The sequence below is a fragment of the Suillus discolor genome (genome assembly GCF_016758755.1).
Source record: "Suillus discolor strain FC423 chromosome Unknown F5147scaffold_36, whole genome shotgun sequence".
NCBI lineage: Eukaryota > Fungi > Basidiomycota > Agaricomycetes > Boletales > Suillaceae > Suillus > Suillus discolor.
In genome coordinates this window covers 234,554-258,214 of record NW_024541283.1, presented here as the reverse complement: position 1 = coordinate 258,214, position 23,661 = coordinate 234,554, and the positions used below count along the sequence as shown (strand labels likewise).

The 23,661-nt window shown below is 47.8% G+C and overlaps 6 protein-coding genes across 6 annotated transcripts; 2 read left to right on the top strand and 4 right to left on the bottom strand.

Moving 5' to 3' along the window:
- Positions 1-92: 92 nt before the first annotated feature.
- Positions 93-2,768, top strand: F5147DRAFT_653956 (uncharacterized protein; the record flags this gene model as incomplete). Its single annotated transcript, XM_041433825.1, has 8 exons — positions 93-417; positions 468-602; positions 665-834; positions 887-1,213; positions 1,265-1,607; positions 1,659-2,393; positions 2,452-2,494; positions 2,546-2,768. 8 exons carry the CDS (start codon positions 93-95, stop codon positions 2,766-2,768), a joined length of 2,301 nt encoding a protein of 766 aa, XP_041291513.1.
- Positions 2,769-3,821: 1,053 nt separating this feature from the next.
- Positions 3,822-5,287, bottom strand: F5147DRAFT_775015 (uncharacterized protein; the record flags this gene model as incomplete). The annotated part of the gene is made up of 8 exons (XM_041441660.1): positions 3,822-3,860; positions 3,911-4,000; positions 4,050-4,419; positions 4,474-4,514; positions 4,571-4,612; positions 4,661-4,713; positions 4,770-5,176; positions 5,232-5,287. 8 exons carry the CDS (start codon positions 5,285-5,287, stop codon positions 3,822-3,824), a joined length of 1,098 nt encoding a protein of 365 aa, XP_041291512.1.
- Positions 5,288-7,484: 2,197 nt separating this feature from the next.
- Positions 7,485-9,996, top strand: F5147DRAFT_233197 (cytochrome P450). Its single transcript, XM_041428744.1, has 12 exons — positions 7,485-7,725; positions 7,782-7,967; positions 8,025-8,121; positions 8,170-8,432; positions 8,486-8,735; positions 8,789-8,911; positions 8,959-9,061; positions 9,110-9,196; positions 9,245-9,279; positions 9,336-9,382; positions 9,434-9,559; positions 9,622-9,996. The coding sequence occupies exons 2-12, from the start codon at positions 7,795-7,797 to the stop codon at positions 9,704-9,706; spliced, it is 1,389 nt and encodes a 462-aa protein (XP_041291511.1). The 5' UTR covers positions 7,485-7,725; positions 7,782-7,794; the 3' UTR covers positions 9,707-9,996.
- A 1,243-nt stretch (positions 9,997-11,239) lies between these two features.
- F5147DRAFT_701382 (uncharacterized protein) lies at positions 11,240-11,875 on the bottom strand. The gene is made up of 4 exons (XM_041437735.1): positions 11,669-11,875; positions 11,579-11,622; positions 11,431-11,530; positions 11,240-11,394 (listed from the first exon to the last, which is right to left on the bottom strand). The coding sequence occupies exons 1-4, from the start codon at positions 11,850-11,852 to the stop codon at positions 11,324-11,326; spliced, it is 399 nt and encodes a 132-aa protein (XP_041291510.1). The 5' UTR covers positions 11,853-11,875; the 3' UTR covers positions 11,240-11,323.
- Positions 11,876-12,818: 943 nt separating this feature from the next.
- On the bottom strand, positions 12,819-14,051 carry F5147DRAFT_701376 (uncharacterized protein). The gene is made up of 5 exons (XM_041437734.1): positions 13,655-14,051; positions 13,108-13,601; positions 13,047-13,053; positions 12,889-12,981; positions 12,819-12,837 (listed from the first exon to the last, which is right to left on the bottom strand). The coding sequence occupies exons 1-2, from the start codon at positions 13,862-13,864 to the stop codon at positions 13,122-13,124; spliced, it is 690 nt and encodes a 229-aa protein (XP_041291509.1). The 5' UTR covers positions 13,865-14,051; the 3' UTR covers positions 12,819-12,837; positions 12,889-12,981; positions 13,047-13,053; positions 13,108-13,121.
- A 30-nt stretch (positions 14,052-14,081) lies between these two features.
- Positions 14,082-17,352, bottom strand: F5147DRAFT_701372 (Piwi-domain-containing protein). The gene is made up of 6 exons (XM_041437733.1): positions 16,719-17,352; positions 16,189-16,667; positions 15,110-16,131; positions 14,945-15,052; positions 14,657-14,886; positions 14,082-14,600 (listed from the first exon to the last, which is right to left on the bottom strand). The coding sequence occupies exons 1-6, from the start codon at positions 17,330-17,332 to the stop codon at positions 14,186-14,188; spliced, it is 2,868 nt and encodes a 955-aa protein (XP_041291508.1). The 5' UTR covers positions 17,333-17,352; the 3' UTR covers positions 14,082-14,185.
- Between the last annotated feature and the right edge of the window lie 6,309 nt (positions 17,353-23,661).

Sequence of the window (23,661 nt, the reverse complement as noted above, 5' to 3'; positions counted from 1 at the left end):
CCTTGTTCCGGCGCTCATGTATGACCTTGTAAACCTCCTGATGACATATATATTGAAGGTGATGAATTGGCAGCAGATTATTACAGACCACGATGGCAGAGTACGAGATCATTTCTCAATTCACCGAGGACGCCTATGCCAAAGAGGATCGCATCTGTGACCGTCCTGTTTGCAGGGCCAAGATCAGGAAAGGTGACCCATGTTTCTATGTGGCTACCATCGAGCCAGGACAACCTGGGCGTAATGTGTGTGCCCCCTGCTACTCGCATTACAAGAAGAACCCAGCGACCTCAGTGAGACCCACCCGCCGAACCGAGCAGCTGCGTCCATTTGCCAGTGCACAGGGTTCAAATAACGACCGGGTCGCTCCTGATATGCGTGCAATTCAACAGTCGGTGAATGCAGCACAACGGAAATGTGAGTATATTATACGTTCGGAGTCCCTCTGCTAATTCACACAACAACAGTAATGATCAACCCTCCACCTGTGGTGGCAATGCCTCGTCGCACTGCAGGGCCAGACATCATGATACCTACATCATGGCAAGGCTCGTCATGGCAAGGCTCATCACAGTCAACTGGTCCACCATGGCCTGGGCAAGGTTAGATGATTCTCTCTTGTTTAGTGCGTTGTGACCCTTCCACTCATCTCTGATTCTGTCAGGTTCATCAAACGGTCCAATTGGATACTCATCTCAACACGCACTATATGCTACTGAGCGTGAATGCTGGGCCAAGATATCTTATGCCACACCTCCGGCAGAGACCATCTTAATCGAAATTAGTGCAGTTCATGAAGGTGGAGGTCGCAAAAAACGCGGGGTTCCCATTGGGGTATGTATGCGCTATATTATTGAACTTGGTGGTGACTGACATCTTTGCTTAGAATATATGTGAGGGAAAGAAGGGCATTGATGCACAGATTGATGCGCCAGGGCTGATTGAGCTCGCATTGGACACTATTGTGCCCAAGTTGCAGATTTTTGGTGGTGGATTTCTCTGGCGGGTGAATGAGTTTATAGTGCGAGATTCTGCATGGGTGGATCTTTCCAATCACCGACGGTCGGTTGCTTACTTCTACGATCAATGTCAGCAGCTGTCCCGCAAAGGCTCAAAGACAACAACATTCAAATCAAGACAGTTCGCACTAATGGTCATTGTTCCTGAGACTCAGTGGATTGAATACGAGAACTGGCGGGAAGATGCTGAAATGGTATGTGTTTACCTCACCTGTTTGCCAAACTAACATTATTTCACTATTTAGAATGCTGCTCGTATTGGTCAACGTCCTGCTTGCAAAGTTATCACCCCCCAAGTCCCCTCTTCAGTACAATCCTCAGTGGACTTGGAGAGTGAGCTTGGTACAGCGCAAACCAATGATGGTGCCACCACCTCTGACAACGTCCGAAGCAATATTTTGCCTACGACCACTGTCACTACCTCCACCAAGCGATCCCATCAACACACTCACAGCTCTAGCAGCTTTGATATTCCGTCTCCTCCTCGAAAGAGAGATGTCGCACCTGCAGCTCTCTGTTCTCCTGATCGTGACCGACTGAAGGAAGTTTTGAGGATTGGCGGAGGCACTAACTTAGACATGAAGCAAGGTATGTTCATTATACTTATGGCGCTAGCAGCAGGACTTATTTGACTTTTAGTCTTTGGGCGACAGAGTGAGAGGATCCACTTCTACCTAGTCCCTTCTCGCCCCATAACAGACCTCTTACTGGACAAGTACCATTCCTTTTCCGTGGACACTGCTGAGTGGTCCATGGGTGAGCTGATTGTCGATACATCACCTCAAGGCCTGATTGGAGTCAGAGGCTTCAAAACTGCTCACACAGGATGGCTCACGCTGATGGCCCCACCAAAGATAGGCCCCGGTTCTGTTGCGCACGATAAGATTGTTGTTAAACGACCCTACCATAAGGTATTCGCGACACCCACCACCACGACGGGACCATACAAGATTGCCCGTTATTCACTCGTTGATGAACTATCCAGGCTCTTCAAGGAGGCCAACGTTTTGTACTGGGCGAAGTCCTTGTTAAAGCTAACCTACGACTTCATTGATTGTTGTGTTGCATCTTCATCTGAACCACCCCCATTCCCAATTCCACGAGTTCGTTTTGTAGAAGGTGGGCTCGCACTGGCTTATTTTCAGGGTGATAGAAAACCTGGAGGCAAGACTGGGTCCACACGTGCCGTCTTTCTTCTCGAAGAGTTCATCGACAGCGATGGAGAAGACTTCGTCAAATTCATTCACAATATGGACGCCAACCCTTTGATTGATTATGACGAGTACGGCTATGACTTGGCGGTGTTCTTTTCATTCACGCAGCACATACAATATGCCAAGACCGGTAAATTGGCATTTATATCTGATTATCAAGGTGCGTGAACAATGTACCAGTGTGCGCTCTGAGACTGACACAATACCTTTAAAATTAGGGAGTACAACACTGCTGACGGACCCTCAAATCCTGACACATCCGTGAGTTGCTTGAGTGTTGGGCTTCTTATGTTGATCTGACACATCAGATAGATCCGTCAGTGATGGCCACCTTGATATTTTCGGGGATGGAAACATCGAGATGACTGTGAGTCAGTTTGAGAAGGAGCATATTTGCAACAAGTACTGCAAATGGCCGGCATTTGGGCTAGAGGTTTATACGAGTGGGGAAGAAGAAGATGAGCTAGAGGCTTGCGCAGATGGAGAAGATGGGCCAGAGGCTTATGCAGATGGTGAAGAAGAACGTGAAAATTAGAAATTTCTTCTTGGAACTGGGACTTGATACTTTCTTCTTGGAAACAAACACGTAGCCGTCATATATGTCTCGCTTGATATCAATACTCAGTACTGTGATATGGTAGTTATAGCGTGAAACGATTGATTGGTTTTGGTGGTTACATGGCGCGAAGGTGGCTGTGCCATGGAAGATCACACCACCAAAATCGAGGTTTCGACATTTGCCCGATAACAAAAGTAAGACCAAGTATAGTAAACTGGAGTTGTGTACATCGATATGCACACATCGACGTCAAGCCATTGAAAAGCATTGCGATGTGATAGTCCGATCAAAACGTCGTACTGGTACAAAACTTCAACAAGTACAAATAGAAAACGGATCCGTTTATATGTGATTGCTGAATAAACAAAAAAAAGATGGCGGGTGCACGGTGTCCCAATTATGTGACTGCCTTATTTGGAGCATGTCACATCAAGTAACAGAGCACGGACGTTAGGCTTTCCATACTAAACTGGTAGTTTGACATGATCAAGTATCGAGTATGGTATATGATATGATGATATTACAGCAATATCAGAATTGTATTTTGATCGTCAGACTGGGAGGCTCTGTGCTACATTCTACTAATGCTGGTCTGGGTTGTACATGTTTGATGAAACTTTTGCAGTCTCGTCGTGTACTTAACTCTGGGACCATCACGGCGAAGTTGAATCGGATTCAGAGGCGATACAAGTTTTTCTATTGGTTCGCATCACTGATCAGATGGAGATCGCAAAGGAAGATTCATTTTTCTGGCTGTTGCCCTCCGTCTCGAGTTCAGCTCACATGTACATACGTACATAACCTGTACACGCGTGAACGAGACTCGAAGACCCGAAGATTTTCGGGTCTAATTGATAGCCAATGAAAATTTTGAGGTCGATTTGGCGTCTGCACAAAGTGAACAATGTACATCATAGCTCCGCCGAGAGCCTTCAATTCAATGATATTCTCCATGACGGTACGTAATTCCAGCCGGGTAATACAAGTACATATCAGTGCGCGAAAACATGATCTTCGAATTCATAATCTTCAGACTCTCACAAGACACTTCTGGACGAAATTCTCGACCTTGTAAAAGGGGTCACTACAAACTTTGATATGAATGAGGTAAAAATTACCTGGTACAAGCTGATAGGCTGCGTCTCTACAGCAGCTGATTGTTCTGCCAGTGCCCCGGGGGCCTGGCACCTTTCGAGAATGCCTCCGACCTGGATGAAGTTATGAGAATTAAGAACACGAGATTCATCGAGATTTTACCTGCTGGATCTTGTTCCTCGCTTCGGCGAGATTCTCAGCCTTAAACCATATGTCGACATTCTGATCTCCTTGGGCACATTGTCCATGCACATCATCGACAACGTGGGTGCTGTGTTGGATGCCTGCAGCCACGAAGTTCTCGTGGTACACGTTATCGACAACGAGAGTGCTGTGTTGGATGCCTGCAGTCACGAGGTTCTTGTGCAGCCTCAGAGAGATCTCGCTGGCGCTGATGTTTTCTTTGTTCGCCATGCTGCGAACTTCAGCTTGATGCTTGGCAACGTAAATCTCGCTGTCGACTGCTTCTAAAGCAGAGCCAGCAATGAGAGTGGGCAGCACGCTGAGCTCGTTGAGGTTGAGCACTCTCCCTCTATTACAAATAGTTAATCTATTGGTGTATGATCGAAAGCTGTGATTGTCTTACCCTGTTTTCTTAGCCAATCCTTGGTAGAAATCACGCGCCCTCTGCGTAAATGATCAATAACGCATCTGACGCGGCAGCATAAAGAAAATGATCTCACCTTGTAGTTTTGGCTCAGAGTAGGCTCGCACGCAATCACATACTGTGTTGACATTAAACTCTAGCGCAAGATGTGAAATGCTCGACATACCAAAGTGATGCCAGCTCTTCCCATGCTCGCCGCGACACGGAGCGGGTCAATTTCTAATTTGGCATTAGTCATTGATCCATTACGACTGAAGAACAAAAATATGATTTACGAAGTGGAGACCCTTCAGGGAAGCCGTCGCCGTCCTCTCCGATTCCATGTGGAGGTGAATCAGTAATCATCACCACAACCTTTACCGCTCCGTCCCTCCAGTCAGCCCTGTTGGCTGCGTCCAAAGCATCGCTTTGACAATCAGGATCATCTCCACCGCCTTCGGCTGTTACGCTAGCTAAATTAGATGTAACACTTTCTACGTCGGACGTGAAAGGGTATTCCTGGAGGATGAAGCTTTGCTCTTGAGGAGGATGGTCGCGGAAGGCAATAAGACCAAATCTGAGGTCTTGCTGAGCGAGTTTCCCCCCAGATAAAAGAGTGTTGCAAATCTGTGTGATCCCGTTACGCGCAGCGTCGATATACGGCTGTTGAGTCTCTGTAGCATCTTGGAGGAACATGATATCCCTGAGTCGACTGCGATCAGCGCCATGCAGCTTTCACCCAACAAAGCAATTCTCACAGTGGCGCTCTGGTGCCATGCACCTCATCGGAAGTAGGATTGGACTGGTAGGCCATTATATAAAGTGCAGTAGATGGATTCAAGCAAGAAATGTGAACAAGCTGGACTGTTCAGTGAGTCTCAAGAACCTTTAAATACGCAGGAAATATACATATGACAAAACATGTCCAACCACTGACCCCAAAGAACTCGATCTAATGCCAAAAAAACCTTTAGATACCATCGACACTCTGAATAGTGAAAATAAAACTAGTCACGGCCTTCTTGGACACTGTGTTGGGCAGGTGTGCTTCCCTGCGGCGTGGGATTTCCATTGAGAAATTGGGGTTATGGAGAATGAGCGGTCACTTGGAGCCTAATGGATTAAACACGAGGCTATTGTGGGTGGAGCCGCTGGAGGTCATTAAAGATGAAGCGAGTCGACTTGGAGTTGGCGTGTAAAGTGAGACATTCTTGAATCAGCTTCTCTGGGCTAGATGATGATCTCTCCGCGATACTAGCCGGACTCGACGACAAGACTGGCAACGTCGCCTTAGGAGAATTTGATTGTTGGAGTATCTGGTTGATGATGCGCACCTCCAGATGAAGTCGGTAGACAAGAACATTCTATCTTTCTATCAGATATTTCTCTTTGAGAAGTTGGATGATCATCCGGGTAAGGACAAGCTACCTCTGGATTGATTCCAGGAAATAGCACATGAAGATCGATTCAACGACGATCAACTCTCACGAAGCACCTCCATAGCGGCTTGCTCGTAATCGCGATTAACTGTATTCCAATACATCCCAGAGATCGAGAAGATAATGATAATGGATGATGCGTTCGGAAAGTTCGTATTCATCAAAATCCCCCCACGGTCGAGTATTTTACGTCGACAGATAGTCGTTAATATCGGTTCCATTTTACAGGTCCTGGGCCTCACGTCTTGAGTCATGTTGAAGTGCCTTCTTGAGATCGATCCTGGAGCTATTACGCAGGGACCACTAAGTTAAAGTTTGGACCAAGGACGCATAAAGAGAACGAATATCATACATCATGTGAACCGCTAAGTATCTGCCGAAAGCGAAGTCTTCACGCGCCAAACACGCCGTAACTTATCGATTGCTCCATTGGTAACAAGTGTTGAGACCTAGCTGGAAGGGAAAACCTGAAGACGAATTGAGAAAGTGCAGAGGAGTAAAGTTATTATCGTACCAGAGATGCGATCTTTAAGGTCGCAGATAACTGAAATGAAAAACGAGATCGGAGGTCGAGACCGAACGATAAATATGTGCGCGCGAGGGTGCAGGCATGCATTATTAGTAGGTGGCATTAGTATTTTGAGTGTCAAGTGACAGCTGCATGGTCTGGATGAAGAGATCGAGGTCCGTTTGACATCGCACGATATCTAGCACAGAAGGTACAAATAAACTTCTGTAAGACTTTGAACAATTGAGGATGCTGGTTCGCCGCTAGGTGGCAATTTACTATCGTAGAAAGAGTGGTCGTTGCGTCTCTAGTCGAGAACAACCAGGATTAGTAATCTGCCTACCATTCCTGAGGCGGGCCGGCGCCGTCCCGACAATTGGAAATAGCAATCGGCTGCTACGCTGGGCGTAACGCACTTGGATAATGTGCGGTACTAGATCAAGTTCGTCTTCAACAATTGATACGCTGAGAATGACGAAGGCATGTAACAAACGTGTCAGGAGAGCAAACACCGATGGCGGCGGCTACAGACGAAAATTACCTCAGGCTAAACTTGACCTGGTAGGTCCAGGAATTGAAGCACAATTATTTAGCCCCACTCAATTATTTCGTTTTGCAAGTGATATATACAAGTGACAGACAGTGAGAAATAAAATGAGTTCTAATTGAGGTCGATCATTTTATTTTATTTCTGAAGTACAGTGGCCAGTCACGGTGCACGCTGAGATTAGAATTAGAATGTGCCGAGGCGACACATTGAGCAATGCAACCTGAAGCTTGAAGTCTCGAAGTCCAACGCCAACAGTCATGGATGATGGATTCGAGTGGACCCCACTGAGAACATATACCCATGTTCCCCACGGCAATCTACACTCACTAAAAAATAAAATGGAATTGAGTGGGGCTATTATGTAAAAGGCTCAGACTCTTTTTGGGGTCTTTTTGGCTTCAGGTGGTTGTTGGCGGAAATGACTTCCATGGCTGAAGATTACTCCGCGCTTAGCGGAAAGCATTCATGCAAGGACTCCGAGTCATCAAGCGAACTCCTTTTCCTCACACATAACCCTGACTCATTTACCTTGTTCGCCAGAATGCAATGATACCATCACGTGGCAAAGTCTACTGTTTCCTGCTGCTTGTTCGAAAAATTTCAGTTCCCTTAGGAATTGATTGGTACGAGCAATATTTGATTACTGTTCAATTTGCGTGTACACCCCGCCGTACCTTTAATTATCACGCCATGTTATTGCAGTGATGCATCTCAATTGTGTATCGGATAATAGGCTGAGAGCGAGGTACTATAAGGTGGGGTTGGGCATGTGCGGTTTATCAGATGCACATTCACTTATGTCTTATTCCAGCCCACACTACATCATGATGCCGGAAGCTCTCACCGGGATTACCAACTATGCTGCTTGTGTTGCCATAGTCGTAGCGGTGCTTGTTGTATCATACAAGAAATTCTCGCTAGTGCACAGGAAGGGCATCCAGCTTCCACCTGGACCTCCCGCCCGTTGGTTCTGGAGAAACACTTTGCCTACTGTGAAGTGAGTTTTGGCAGTGTCATACAAGATATCACGGCTTGATGTAGATCGTCCACTCAGCATTGCCTGTACGCTGACCGACTTGGTTCGAGAGTATGGGCCGGTTGTGTCGTTCCGACAAGGTAGCAAAGTGATAATCGTCATCGGCAGCATGGAGGTAATCTGCCTATATCTTGAGCTCCCTCTAAAATAACTCATTTACTAGGCAGCCGAAGACATCATGGAGAAAGAAGGTGCATCACTGGTAGATCGACCTCGGTCCATTGCCGCAGGTGAAATGCTCTCGAATGGAATGAGCCTCACCATGGCTGGTGCCAGGGAATGCTTCAGGTGCCTCCGAAAAGCAGTACATCCTCATTTACAGCCAAAGGCGGCAGAAGCATACCAAGATATGCTGCACGAGAATGCAATGGATTTTATATTGGATGTGCTGAATGACCCAACAAACCATGAAAAGCACACACAGCGGTACATCATTACCAAGCCCTTTTGTGAACCTTTCATCGATATGGCACCTCAAGGTTTGCATCATCAATCATTCTTCGAGTGACTTATGGGAAGTCTGCGCCCACTGCCATCGCCGATCCCGAATTTGTCTGTCTCTGCAGAGTCATTGACAATTACCAGTCTGTAATTCGCCCAGGAGCTTATCTTGTCGATTGGATTCCCCTTTTGCACTACTTGCCTGGTTACGGAAAACAAATTTACAAGTGGCATAATGAGGAGCTTGAGCTATTTAGGTATCATCTAAGGTGCATCAAGAGTGAAATGGTGAGGGGCTCTCTTGTTTTGATAAATGTGTATCACTTATATCTCATACGCAGGATCAAAACAAAGCTGGCCCCTCTTTGATGAAGGCATTATTGGAGAACACCGAAGAACACCAACTCTCTATGGATGAGATGGCGTATCTCGCTGGAACACTATTTGGGGCGGGATTTGATACGGCAAGCGATGCAACTTATTGTTCTCCACAGACTAACTCCTGGTTCAGATTGCTATTGCAATTACCACTATTGTTATGGCTATGGTGTGCCACCCACTCGCCCAGGCAAAGGTACACAAAGAGCTCGATATGGTCATTGGGTTAGACAGAGGTAATGCCAAACCAAGATCTTGATTTTTTAGTTAATTTCTCATTGTAGCGCCAACATTTAATGACTCAAGCTTGCTCCCTCAATTGCACGCGTTCATATTGGAAGCTTTGAGATGGAGACCTGTCATTCAGATAGGTAAATTCGAATTTCGGCACGCTCCTGCGTGATGCTGATGTGCTCCAGGATTTGCCCACCGTGCAACCAAGGACATTTTGTGGGTCAGTGTCTTACTTTGTTCTAACCCACGTTCTCATTCTAGTCTATGTGCAATCAGCAAGGATACTGTATTCCTAAAGGTGCAACAGTCTACGGCTGCCATTGGTATGGTGTTGCTTCATGATGTACATTGTTTCATTAAGCGCATGTTTTCAGGGCTCTTTCTCGCGATCCTATCACCTTCCCAGATCCTGAAATATTCAATCCACAGCGTTGGTTTGATTTGGAAGGCCGCCTTATGGACAATAATGCGAGGTTCATCACGTATGGCTTTGGTAGATGGTAAGTCGTGCTGACTTCGATTTTCTGACACCGCTCAACTAATTTTTATTTGACATTAAAAGTGTATGTCCTGGCCTGCACGTCACAAACCACGTGTTGTACATTATCACCGCACTTCTCATGTGGTCTTTCCGCATTGCTCAATGACCTGATGCACCGATAAACACGTACGCTTTCAGTGACCGCGTCACTCCCCATGCAGAGCCGTTTGAAATCAACGTCATTCCCTGGGTAGAGGTCGCGAAGCTGAAAGCGGCCATGGCAGAATGATGTGCGGATTAGAGTGTTTTGCTAAGCATGATATTGAGCTCCTCACCCTCGACAAAACATTGTTCAATGACCTGACGTATCGATCAACACACATACCTTTAATGACACGTCGGGTCGAGGACAATGATAACGGATAGGTATATTATTTGCAGTAGTACTGTTTGTTACAAGTAACATCGGTCACGTGGCCCCCCTATCATTTTCCCTTCATCCTCGCCCTCACCATCTACCGGCTCGTCCTCCTTTACCGACTTTCCATTGATCGGATCCTTGGGACCGTTCCCGTCCCTTGCATCGCCCGCCTCTATGCACGTGCACGCACGTTCCTCCCCTGATTCGACCACCAATGTGGTCCCGCACCTATGACTTGGTCTGACTCGTGCCACCAATGTGGCTTTCCTCTTTCTGTTTCTTCTGACTGCAGATTCCCGCACGTTGTATTCTTACCGTTGGTTCGTTCCAACGTTTCTCGGTCTCATTCCACATTCGACCACCCATCACTAATCTGGCTATGTTGCCAACGCACCTATACCATTCTCGTTTCCCCTTTACCCTTACCTACTGTGCAGTAGCCTTGCCCTTAACCCTCTCCACTTAGTATAAGTAGTCGGTCACCCTGTACTGGATTCCCTAACTTGAATCTACTCAATCTTCCCTGGAACATACTTCCCTCTGAACGCCCCTTTGGCTTCAGTCTCTAGTATCTTTTCTTAGTTGCTCATCGCGACTAAGTCTACCTCGATCGACCTCATCGTTTGGACAAGATAGTCCTTACCTTGAGCGACTTCTAAGACATCCGTCTCTGAAGTCATGTGACACGCGCGTACTGTGATCACTGCCGACTCGCCGTCGCCAGTATCACTTGCTATACCGGATCCTTCCGGTTACATCACGAACATTAGCGGACGACGCCCCTCTTAGGGCTCCGCCTAACAGATCTATTTGAGTGCGTAACACTGTTTGTCATCTACTATTCTATTAGAGTTCGGCCCTGCCGACTTTCACCTTGCTCCATGACATGCGGTTTTTTTCAGCAGCTTGTTTGTGAGGCGAGTAAACACCATATAAACTCATTTGATGCAGTGAGCACCATGAGTAAACTACATTGAATGTCAGAGGGTGTACAACTTCAAGGCTAGGCCAGCATGGCATGACTGATACGAAGTTTTAACATTTGAACACGACCTTGCAGAGCAAGGCGATAAAACTCTTGAATTGTGGTGAGTGTCAACACCATTTCTGGCAGAGTAAAACCCAACCAAGGAATTCTTCTGATACTATATTTGTGCTTCCTACGAGGACACTTGCTGGTTAAGGTTTCTTTGCGGAAGGATATTCCCTACAGAGGTCGATAGAATCAAGACAATAGACCGGAAAGTCATCACTCCAAGAGGCACGCTATGATGAACACCCATATATTATAGAGAACGAGGAGGTCTGTCATGGCAGACCCATTGCTTGAATGGTAGTATACCTTAGCAAAAGCCAGCTAGGTTACGAGTGAGTCGTCATTGTCGAGCGTGCAATTACCCTCGACTGCCTATGTTGCTCTCGTTCGAAGGCTGCTATGTCGCTATACAATCGAAAATCTCAGGAAGTACCTCTCTTGGAGATTGGGGAGATTGGTGGATGCAGAGGCCCTACACGATCCAATGGCCAGATGATATACATCAACTTGGAGTCTAAAAGAGCAAGGGGGACCTGTGGCGAAGCATTAACGCAGGTGAATTAAGAAGCATGGCGACTCACTGGGCCAAATTTATTGTTATCAAGAGTCCGGAAGGGTTCGTCACCTAATGCAACGTCAAGACTTGTTCGAGTGAAAACAATGCGTCTCACCCTCCACCCAAACATGACCTTCGGGGATGAAAACTTCGGCATCAGGATATGGAGGTAGGGTTTTGACAATATCCCCTGCCACAGCTGCGGCATTCGAGATTGCTTTTCCGGCCACTGGTGATAGTACTAACGGCAAGATGTCGAATATTTTACGTCGACAGATAGTCGTTGATATTGGTTCCATTTTACAGGCCCTGGGTCTCACGTCTTGAGTTATGTTCAAGTGCCTTCTTGAGACCGATCCTGGAGCTATTACACAGAGATCATGAAGTTAAATTTTGCACCAAGGATGCATAAAGAGAATGAATATCATACCTCATGTGAACCTTAAGTATCTGCTGAAAGCGAAGTCCCAGATGGCAGTTCTATTATGTTCTGACTCGTTTGAACGTCATCACGCACCAAACACGCCGTTATCGATTGCTCCATTGGTCGAGACCTAGCTGGAAGGGAAAACTTGAAGACAAATTGAGAAAGTGCAGAGGAGTAAAGTTATTATCGTACCAGAGATGCGACCTTCGAGGTCGTAGATAACTGAAATAAAAAATGAGATCGGAGGTCGAGACCGAACGATAAATATGTGCGCGCGAAGGTGCAGGCATGCATTATTTAGTAGGTAGCACTAGTATTTTGAGTGTCAAGTGACAGCTACATGGTCTGGATGAAGAGATGTCCGTTTGACATCGCGCAATATCTAGTACAGAAGGTACAAATAAACTTCTGTGAGATTTTGAACAATTGAGGATGCTGGTTCGCCACTCTCCTTCGCCGCTAGGCAATTCACTAGAAAGATTGGACATTCAACAAGTTGGGTCCCTACTAGTCGAGAACAACCAGGATTAGTAATCTGCTACCGGCTCCCTGCAGGTACATACACGTGCCCAGTCACAACCTCATCACACAGGGTTTTAACTTACACCTGAGACACAATAGGAAAAGTTTGGTTGGCAGATACTATCCGGGAGAAACATTGAGCACATATTGCTACTAGGGGTCGGCCTTGCCCACCGAATACCAGCCCTCTTACATAAATTTCTCTTATGTGTCGCTCGTTCGCCATCCGCACATTAGTTGTTTTTTGTAACGTCTCATGACTCTCATTGTTTCATATGAGTATGCTGACCATATCATGCATTGAGATTGCTTTTCAGCTACTGGTGATACTAGCGCTTCTTCGGCATGCACTTACTAAATTTGCTACCGAGAAATGTAGCACACACCTTCTATAATTATCTTTGACTGGCAGCGGATATTATTAAGTCAGTCAAAATGGGGACCAAGAAAATACAATTATCTTCGTAATGGCAGTGTTTCTACAAAGAAAAGGTCCTATCAACAAATACTGATTCGGACTTAGAAGTACAACTTTTCTGCTCACGTAGCGTCTATTAAACAAGGTCAGTACGAGCATAATGGGAGAAGATCAATTCGGTAATCACATCAGTTGTCGGACTCAGGAGTTCTCTGTGGATTCATGCACAGACTCCGGACTGCCTTGAGTCACTTCATCTGAACTACCGGCGGCAAGCACTTGCTTGCTACCCTCTGCACAAGCATCTTTGGACCGGTAATGTTCGAGAGCATAACTCTCCATGTCGGTGAACTGTTCGTCCGCAACAGCGAATGACATCTCGTCACGTTGATATGCGACGACATCAAAGTCTACACGGTCTTGAAGCTCCTCCTTACTGCAGTCAACAAGAGCTTGAACTGATGTGTCGAGAGGTTCTGAAGTGGCACTAACATATGTATCAGCCTCACACTCAAGAACCATGTAAAGGAACTTTGTGTGTCGCTCAGACGCCTCGATTCGCCAAGCCGTTGCCATGGCACTCAGGCGTCTCCACTCGCGATCAGCTTCCTTCGTGAGAACGGCTTGAGCCATGGCCTCATTGGACAGGTGTTTCAAGCCAGAACGTAATTGATCCTTGCCCTGACATGCTTGCCCTCAATAAGCAACGTTGGGATACATATGTGATAACATACACTCTGAATCGTATCGGTGTTCCCTGGGGTAATGTAACTTTCAGCGAAACGGAGGGCCCACATAGTGGGACCATCCCTGTCGTAGGGCTTGAATTTTCTTCTTGCACGGTCCACATAGTGTGACAGATAATGGACTATGGGGGGAAGGGAACCAGATGCATGCATATCATCTGACGTGACAGAGCTTGGAGGAGGAGTGAGGTGGGACATGCCTACGTTATGCGATGGTGAGCCCTAGAGTAAAAGCGAGGTGGCTGAGTTTCAAAGGTCTCGAACAGTGTGCCAAGACCTTCATATATACGTAGGATGTAACAGTATGGACGAAAGAGGTCATCGATTCTTTCGGTAGTCATCGAATACATCCTAGTGTGAGCCTTGATCAAGGTAAACATTTGAACAACGAAATTTAGTAATGTTGCCCATATCAGGCGACGCTTTGTTTCATTTCGAAATAATCTCACGATCCTGAAGATCAAACATGTTACAAAGAAAGCACATTCTACAACGCTACAAATTGTCTGTACTATCTCTTCAGATATAAAACATCGTCTCCTTCAAATTTGGATGGACTCCTTGACCCCATGCTTGAAGAGCAGCGTCATAAACACGTTGCTTGGCCGCCTCCCTTTCGTCTGCCGCCATGGCCTTTCTTTTACCCTTACTCTCTCCTTTCCGACTCGAGGAGCCAGGCACAGAAAGCTGCTCTGAGTTTAGGAATCCATCAAGGTAACACCGCGCCCGCTCGCATGCCAGGTCAGCATAATATGCGAGGGGTACAAGGCTCACCGCCTTGGTGGCGCGGGCATATAAGTAACTCGCGGTGTGTGTGCCCTGCTGTATAACATCAGCACTAAAACCACTCTCGTCGTAGATAACTGTGTAGTGAGTAGGTCGCGCGTGGCCCTTGATCCCATCATGAGCTTGGAGATAAAAGTCGAAATCATAACTGGTAGAGACAAGAATATGAGCTGACTTCCATTTCCTAGGTCTATAAAGACTTACACGGCAGTGATGCGTCTATCGACAACTGTTCCAGGGCGCGTGTTTCCGTTTCGGCTCTGGTTCTTCTGGTCTTTTGGCCTGAAGCGGGCGTGGTGCCGTTTCCCACAAATGATAATACTCAGGTGGGGCCGGTACTCAACAAGATCCTTGGTTTCTTTGTGGATGGCCTTGAAGGCATCCAGAATCTTGTCCTTCTCAGAGCCTCGCTCGAGCACTGTGTCGAATTGACCCTAGGTTGTGGCTGAGAATCCCACTCAAAAGTATAAGGTGGAGGGATTATTGACTTACCTCTGAGACGCCATCTCTGTAGACGATTATCCTCTCTGGGAGGAAACCACTCTTCTTCTTGTACGCTCTCAGTCGCTCTAGCATCATATCCGTCAAGTCGTCTATCATCTGTGGGCGTCAATCAGCCATACGTCGGTAAGAAAATGATTTGTTAGAGCAATATACCTCTTTCTTTGACTTCTGGCACCTCAAACTTGCAGGGCATTGCGTGAAAGAGTCATCAATAGTGGCAATGACTGCAGCGATGGATGGAGTGCCTGGCTTGCTGCCAGGTCCAGGGTGGGTCACATCCATGCCTACGAGCATCGTGCTCTTCGTAGTGAGCCAGCGCGTGCTTTCGACGTCGAGAGTATGATTGATGCCCCCGAGTTTCTGGTTGAGCTTCAGGGCAACGTTAGCATAGTACTGCTGTGATCCCTTGTTTTTCAGGACTTTGTTCAGGACAATCGTGACAGAATGTATCCCGAGCTCGACATCACAGATGCGTTTGACACCAGGGTATAACTTCGTATCACGGAAAGGTAGGAGGACCAGTAAAAACATTGGGTTGTCCCTGACGAGGTTTTGGATCGTGCGCTTGGTTTCCATTATACCCTTCGACCGATCCTTGTCCTGAAATTGTCGGGGCAATTGGGCCGTTCTGGCAACAGTCGGGTCTTGGTTTGCAAACGTCATCCCTGACCTCTTACAACCTTCTCTGAACCCTGTCCACACTTTGGACACGTCTTCATCACTGGGACCGGGATACCCATCAGACAAGACCACAACTGCCCATTTGGTAACGGAAGCTCCAGTGTGGAATTTCACATTCGTGAGGTTCCAACTCCCTTTTGCTGGCTGCACGGAAGGGGAACCGGAATGGTATTGTAGACGTTTGGGCGGAGGGAGCTCTCGTCCAGGAACGTCGGTCATCGTCTTGCTGATCGATATGCCGAACTCATCTAGAATGCTCGCCTTGGGTTCCGTCAAAGCAAGCGAGGGTAATCCTTGGTTGATTATCTCGTCAAAGTTGGCAGCTGGTGACTTGCATGCGTGATTCAACATGTTCGTGGTCTCTCTATCGTTGAGAAGACCTCTGAATGGCTGTGATTCAATCACACACAGCTCCAGTGGGACATAGTTCGACCTTGTTGCTGTCCCGAGGTCAGCAACCGGGAGATCCGGACGTTTCAGTAATATATCGTGCACTAATGCTTCACAATCAGCTCGATGAACAGAGGCTGGCAACTAAATGACGACAATACCATTCTGAAAATGCTTGGCAACTGAGACTTGGCGTCCGTCCTTCACAAATGTTGTTTTCTCTGCAGACAGCGGCGTGATTCGTAACAACGTGCGGCGCTTGGTGTAACCGAGATACGTGGTGGTCACTTTGACATTCTGAGCAAACCGCTGCAGAGTTGCGCCCTTGGAAAGACGCAAAGATTCTTCATATGCTAAATCCAATCGTGCGTGCTTGTAGAACGGCGTCATACATACATCAACATTGATCATCAGCTCTCCGAAAACGGGCCTTGCGGACAAGAAAAAGCCTCTGAATGCCTCCAAGCCAGTAAGCCCAGGCGAGAGCTCATTTGCCTTGAAGCCCGGGAACCCGAAGTAGCGACTGTTTCCGACTCGAATTGCAGTCGACGATGCATGTTGCTGAAGAACAATGTTGTATGCAGATATGAGCGGGGAAATGTCGTAGTTATCATTGATATCGACGTCGCAGTGCAAATATCTGGACAACAAGATTAAGGCAGTGGGTCGCATCTCTTGGCTCGGTACTTACTGCTTGAGTTTGCTGATATCCCATTTGCGGAGTAATTCAAAAGAGACAATATATTCTGGCAAGTTTGGACCAGGCGTCTGTCCTTCCTCGAAGAACCTTACAGAAATCTGCGTGGGCTGGGGCAGTTCCTTGGCAGATACCAACGTCTCTCTCCCATCAAACGCCACGGAGGACTTGACACTTTGCCAAGCCTGGTTATTACTCTGCTCAAGTAACAGCAGGAGACGACGCTGAACGTCTTTGGCGTTCCTGGTTGGTTCGACTTTGACACGATACGTATAAATAAGTGACTTGGTGATCTTCACTGTGAAGAAGTTGGCAACCAGCGTGACCGGCTCTCCGAGGGTACCGAACCCTGGACGGATAGGACAGTCATACCGAATGCCAACCTCACCTCGCATTTTCTCTAGTGCTTGCTCATGAGAGTGGAGTAACTCGTCGGCTTTACCTCCTTGAGAGGTCTGCTGCGGACTAGCCGGCAGTCCAGAGGTGCTTCGTGCAGGACCTACAGCAGGATCCCGTTGCCCAACAGGACCCCGCTGGGCTCCTCCACGACGACGGGTGTCTCTGTTCTGAGCTCGGTTTGTAAGATTGAAATTGGTGTTGGTATTCATAGTAAAGGAGGTAATGAGAATTAGGAAGAGTCGAACTTGAGGGAATAATGAACTGCTTATTACTCAGCAAAGAACTTTGTTGTTCACACGCACAGACCAAGCTTTAGATCAACATACCTCGCTTGCTGCTTGTCGTAGAGCTGTGATTCGTGATGATTGAATATTGAGTATGGGTAGAAGAGAGCGTGTTAGATATCTTCACGTGTCAAATCTTCTCTTGTTGGCGTCACTTTGATCCAAAATATGACGCGACCGGTGGGGACGTTACACACACATGAGCTTCACGAAGCGTGCCAGAGAGAACTCACAGAGTAGCCCAAAACCCGAACATCCCTTTTCCTTTACTCAACAAGTTTCATTTCACTCGAAAACATTAGTCAAAGTCCATGTAAAGAAACGAGCGCATAGCACACCTTGGCGTAAACGGGAATATCAGGGGAACCTCCCAGTTAGACTTATATTTTATGACTTGCTCAGCAGCAGCAAGCTCTGCTTCGCACTGAAGCGGATGCTCCATGCCCTTGATGTGGATTCACCGGCACCATTCACCGTAAGCAAATGCCAAGAGCTGTTGAGACAAGTCCTAACGTTCGACCCTAGTGAAAATCAGACAGGCGCCTTCGCACGGAAATCGACGGATTTGTAAATCTCAAGTAGTTAGTAAACTCATATCGATGGAGATCCAAGTTGTACAAACACATGTCGAACAATCTGTGTACGATTTGAGCAATACGTACTCAATGCTGCGCGAAATCCAACTTCAACTTTTCAACGGGTCCCCTTTCCAGAAAACATCAAGTTCTCCGCGCAAAAGACCATTACACCAAGAGCTGCATTCCAGAGAATGGGTGCCAACTTTTCCGGTGGAGTTGTCAACACGTGGCGTGGATCCAGGGAAAGTAGCGCAAGGGAAAGGAGGTGCACAAGGAGAGATGGATCCGAGTGCGTGGGTGATAGTCACGGCGGCGAATATTGATTATGAGAGGAGTTAAACACAAGTGCGGGGCGGGGGAACGAGAGTTGAACTGAGTGTGAGCGCGCCACACGTCTTCCATACTTCATGACTGACGCAAAGTGGAAGGACGACGAAAGTAAGAGCAACAGGTAACTTCGTAGGGAACTTCTCGCGTCACACCAGTTGGCTGATGTGTTTCTGTTTGTCGTGATTGAGACCCTTGTGCACCTGCTGCAGGTTGACTTGATTGCGTTGCACTGTTGGCCTGGTTGGTGTTCGTAGTATGTATTCCTTTCCTAGCTGTAGCCGCTTCCGCACTAGTCTGAGGGACAATGACAAAGGCATGTCTCTGCAGTGTATTTTAATTGAACGAAATTGGAGGGACGATGAGTCACTCACAACTTCATCTTGAGCAAGAGGGACATCGACGGTGCGCGTGGAACGTCGTCCGGAAAACAACTTGAAGTTGAAATTCCAGTGTCGGGACTGTCGTTCAAGTGGTTGGGATGCATTTGCAGGTCGTGTGCCGAAATGTATGGAAGTGAGCAAATGGCGCCAACGAACAAGGGACGATGGGCTTGCGGGAGGAGCTGCACGACGAGACGTGTGGTCTGATTCGTTGCCAAAGAAATCATTGCCCTGTATCTTGGCGTCAGGCGAGAAAGGTCAAGAACAAGAAAGTGCACTGACATATCTTGCCAGTCCTGTTCTTTTGGGCTGCTAATTAGACGCAAGATGGGTATCAAAGGGTTGATGAGACATGAAAAACGGTGGGGTTGCTCACAATCAGGGGGCGCACGATTCTCGGTTGGGCTGGACTTCCCTGATAAAAAGTGAGATGTAGTGCGAAAGAGAAGCAGAGAAAGAGTTGCCTTGAGCTTTGGATCTGCAGCCTAGATAGCCAAAACCGTCAGGAAGGGAAATTGGACAACAAAACGCATACGTACCAGAACGTTTTTGAGCGCCGCCTCCAGGTTCCATACATAGATTTTTTTGTCTACTCCAGCACTGGCAATGTATTTTCCATCGCGGGACATGACAACAGCCCTGAGTTGGTCATCATGCAAGAGTGGATCTCCGACTTCCTGATTGGTCTGGAGATTCCAGATGCGAATGGAGCAGTCATACGATCCGCTAACAATATAGCTTTCATCGGGAGTAAGACAGAGCGATATGACAGAGTTCGTGTGACCCCGAAAAACAACGAGTTCCTGTCCATCCATCGCCCGCCATTTTCGGATGGTCTTATCGCCCGACCCAGAGAATATGTGTGCGCCGTCCTTGGACCAACACAATGACGACACCCAGCTTTCATGTCCCTTGATCTCCCTAAGCAGCTTGCCATCCCTTGACCATATGCAGATCGGACCGTCCATACCGCCGCTCATGAATTTGTCGCCTTTTGGAGAGTATTTGACGGCTTGAACCCATCCGTGGCTGGTCTCTATGGGTGGTGCTATTTCTCGACCAGTGTCCGGGTTCCAGCGTCGTATCGTGCCGTCTTCAGATCCACTTGCTATCTCCAGGGAATTGCGAGACCAATCAAGGCACCTCACTGCAGCGTTGTGCCCCTCCCACGGTTCACCAACCATCCTGCCCTCCTTTAGGTTCCACAGCCGCAGTCTGCCGTCTGCACTTCCACACATGACCATTGTTTCGTCCGAGGATACTATCATCGAAGCTATTCCTCCCCCATCGCTATTCAAAGGTTTTCCCACTGGCTCTCCGTCTCCTTTCCACTGACGAATCGAACTATCACTAGACGTGCTCATTATATTGTCACTAATACCCAAGTAGGCGAGGCTCCATATGCATTCAGAGTGGCCCTCTATGACGCACTCCGGCATCAAGCTTCCTGCCGGACGTTCTGGCTTTGGTTTCTTCCATGATGTGGTCCGAGTGTTGTGGTCGACGAAGTAGGACCGACCGTGTGGTGAGATGTGCCATTCCCATCCAGGAACAGCAAGATCTCCGGGATCATCTATGTTCAATGGTGAGTTTGTCACTACTTGTCGCAAGTTCATGCCTCACTTAGTCGCACTCCTGGTAGAGGTCGGTTCCACGAGGTAATCGCGAGCGTGTTATCTTGATATTGTATTGCACCATCCGACGACGGCATAAACTGTTGCCACATAGGAGGAAGCGCTTCATTCCCGCCTGATTCTAATTGAGTAAGCTGGTAGGTATCACAAGGCAGCTGCTCACCTTCCCAAAGTGCGTCCCGGCGGTGCTGTGCACCATATGGTGGTAAATATTTTGCGCTCGTCCGATATATCGATGAGTGCAATGGCGCTTCTCCCCCCCTCGTTGATGTCACGGTGCTCGACTCGGGCTCTTCGTGTGGCATGACCTTGATCGATCTAGGGTACTAGGCTGTACAAACGGGCTACAGAGGCACACTGGTAATCGAGGGGAGGGAGAGATACGGGTTCAAGGTAATGAAGAGACCTGCTGTTTGGGTCAGTTTTGCATGCTGTGGTTGCAGGACACCACATGTCAATGGCTGTGTCACCATCGGATCAAGTACTTACCTCGGTCCGGTTCAAATTTTGATATTCTATCCCGAAGCGAGGAACGAGCGTAGGGTTAGAATTAGGACTTTGCGGCAGCGACAGTGCAGCACGTAGCCTCTCTTGTCTCCGCACCACGCAGTGCTCGCACCACGCTCCAGCAGGCTCAAACCGGCCTGCTGCCTTCTGCTTTTCTTTTACCCACCCACCACTCCCTTATCCTCGCAGCCTACATTGCTACTGGTACCTAAAGTTAGTCAACTTTAACTACATACTAGTACTACATCCCTCTTCCTGGGGCCCGGGTGGCTGGTACCTAGACCTGCTGAATTTCCTCGGCTCTCTCTCGCACAGGTTGGGGCCGCCATCGAGGCCGGGTTGCCCCTTCGGGGCTTCCACCCGAAAACTATCTGCTTCAATAAAGCAAACATTTCCTTTCATTCTCGTTACCGCTACTAAGACCGCTCCACGACAGCAAACGCAAAGTTTGAAGCTGTTCGATGTGCATTGTTGAGACCGTAAAACCAACCTGCAGGTGTGCCTTTCGAATGCCGGACTCAAACATTGTCAGTTCGTGCCCGTCCACTAGCATATGCTGCTAGTTCCCGGCCAGCCTCCAACCATGCGTACAGGCCCGAGCTCGCTGCTGTTGCCTTTTCTCTTAAAATTGCAGCTCTTCGCCATTATATCCCAATACACCAGCGAAGCTCAATAGCGCCGGTGCAATCTATGGTATTAGTATCCTTTTGCACACTCTGACCCTGTTTGTATTCGATATCCTGTGCCTTTCGAATATTCTACGCGGGGGTTACAGATACTGGCAGAACCTCATGCTTGCTTCAATCACGCGCTCCTTATTCAGAGAAATATTTTGGAATCTTTGTTTTTTTGTCCGTTGGGGCGAGGCCCAATTCAGAGAAATATATCAACGTCGTTGCGCATGTACATGGGACAGAACGAGTTATATCTAAAATGCTTGATGCGTATGAAAGGGAATATAAACGTTCGAGTAAAGAGTTTCTACACAATTTGACACGAAATGGAATGACGACCAACTTGAAAAGCACGGGGAACTTCTCTCCTCCCACCGGTTGACTGGCATGTTTCTGTTGGTTGTGCTTGAGATGGTTGTGCCCCAGCTGGTTGACCTGATTGCGTTGCACCGTTGGCCTGGTTGCTGTTCGTACGTTGCATAGCTGCAGCCGCTTCCGCATCAGTTTCAGGAACGATGCCATATCTATGCAGTGTACTTGAATGAAACGAAATTGGAGGGACGACGAGTCACTCACATCTTCATCTTGAGCAAGAGGTATATCGACGGTGCGCATGGAATGTCCTCCGGAAAACAACTTGAAGTTGAAATTCCAGCTGTCGGGACTGTCGTTCGATTGGTTTGGATCCATTTGCAGGTCGTGTGCCGAAATGTATGGGAGTGAGCAAACGACGCCAACGAACAAGGGTACAATGGGCTTGCAGGCAGGAGCCACACAACGAGATGCGTGGTCTGATTCGTTGCCAAAGAAATCATTGGCCTGTATCTTGGAGTCAGGCGAGAAACTTCAAGAACAAGAAAGTACACTGACATATCTTGCCAGTCCTGTTTTTTTGGTCCTGCTGATTAGACTGCGAGATGGGGGTCAAAGGTCTGACGAGACTATGAGAAAAGGTGGGGTTGCTCACGATTGGATGCGCGCACACCTCTCAGTTGGACTGGACGTCCCTAGTAAAAAGTGAGATATAGTGTAAAAGGGAAGCAGAGAAGACTTGCCTTGAGCTTTACATTCCCATCATGTGCGCCCTAGATAGCCAAAACCGTTAGGAAGGGGAATTGGACAACAAAGCACATACGTACCATGACGTTTTTGAGCGCCGCCTCCAGGTTCCATATATAAATTTGCTTGTCTACTCCAGCGCTGGCAATGTATTTTCCATCACAGGATATGGCAACAGCGACGACTCTGTCATCATGCAATTGCAAGAGTGGATCTCCGACTGCCTGATTGGTCTTCAGATCCCAGATGCGAATGGAGCAGTCAATTGATCCGCTAACAATATAGCTTTCGTTGGGAGTAAGACAGAGGGATTGAACAGGGTGAGTATGACCCCGAAGAACGACGAGTTCTTGTCCATCAATCGCTCGCCATTTTCGGATGGTATGATCACCCGACCCGGAGAAGATGTGTGCGCCGTCCTTGGACCAACACAACTGACGACACCCAGTTTTCATGTCCCTTGATCTGGACAAGCAGCTTGCCGTCCTTTGACCATATGCAGATCGGACCGTCCACACCGCCGCTCATGAATTCGTTGCCTTGTGGAGAGTATTTGACGGACATAACCCATCCGTGGCTGGTCTCTATGGGTGGTGCTATTTGTCGACCAGTGTCCGGGTTCCAGCGTCGTATGGTGCCGTCTTCAGATCCACTTGCTATCTCCAGGGAATTGCGAGACCAATCAAGGCACCTCACTGGTGCATCATGCCCCTCCCAAGGGTCACCAACCATGCTGCCATCCTTTATATTCCAGAGCCGCAGTCTGCCGTCTGCACTTCCACAAATGGCCATTGTTTCGTCCGAGGATACTACCATCGAAACTATCCCACCCCCGTCGCTATTCAAAGGTTTACCCACTGGCTCTCCATCTCCTTTCCACTGACGAATAGAACTATCATCAGATGTACTCATTATATTGCCACTGGTGCCCAAGTAGGCAAGGCTCCATATGCATTCAGAGTGACCCTCGATGACGCACTCAGGCATCAAGCTTCCTGCCGGACGGTCTGGCTTTGGTTTCTTCCATGACGTGGTCCGAGCGTTGTGGTCGACGAAGTAAGACCGACCGAGTGGTGAGATGTGCCATTCCCA

What these genes read in the sequence shown, in the direction of transcription:
- F5147DRAFT_701376 (XM_041437734.1), bottom strand. Translation starts at nt 13,864, where the DNA reads ATGTCCCACCTCACTCCTCCTCCAAGCTCTGTCACGTCAGATGATATG. An exon ending in ACACCGATACGATTCAGAGT is followed by an intron (nt 13,602 to 13,654) that starts GTATGTTATCAC and finishes CAAGCATGTCAG; the next exon opens with GGCAAGGATCAATTACGTTC.
- F5147DRAFT_701372 (XM_041437733.1), bottom strand. Translation starts at nt 17,332, where the DNA reads ATGAATACCAACACCAATTTCAATCTTACAAACCGAGCTCAGAACAGA. An exon ending in GCCAGAAGTCAAAGAAAGAG is followed by an intron (nt 15,053 to 15,109) that starts GTATATTGCTCT and finishes TGACGCCCACAG; the next exon opens with ATGATAGACGACTTGACGGA. An exon ending in GATAGACGCATCACTGCCGT is followed by an intron (nt 14,601 to 14,656) that starts GTAAGTCTTTAT and finishes TGTCTCTACCAG; the next exon opens with TTATGATTTCGACTTTTATC.
- F5147DRAFT_233197 (XM_041428744.1), top strand. Translation starts at nt 7,795, where the DNA reads ATGATGCCGGAAGCTCTCACCGGGATTACCAACTATGCTGCTTGTGTT. An exon ending in CATGAAAAGCACACACAGCG is followed by an intron (nt 8,433 to 8,485) that starts GTACATCATTAC and finishes TGGCACCTCAAG; the next exon opens with GTTTGCATCATCAATCATTC. An exon ending in CAACCAAGGACATTTTGTGG is followed by an intron (nt 9,280 to 9,335) that starts GTCAGTGTCTTA and finishes ATGTGCAATCAG; the next exon opens with CAAGGATACTGTATTCCTAA.
- F5147DRAFT_701382 (XM_041437735.1), bottom strand. Translation starts at nt 11,852, where the DNA reads ATGGAACCAATATCAACGACTATCTGTCGACGTAAAATATTCGACATC. An exon ending in ATAACAATAAATTTGGCCCA is followed by an intron (nt 11,531 to 11,578) that starts GTGAGTCGCCAT and finishes GCTTCGCCACAG; the next exon opens with GTCCCCCTTGCTCTTTTAGA. An exon ending in CTCCCCAATCTCCAAGAGAG is followed by an intron (nt 11,395 to 11,430) that starts GTACTTCCTGAG and finishes ATAGCGACATAG; the next exon opens with CAGCCTTCGAACGAGAGCAA.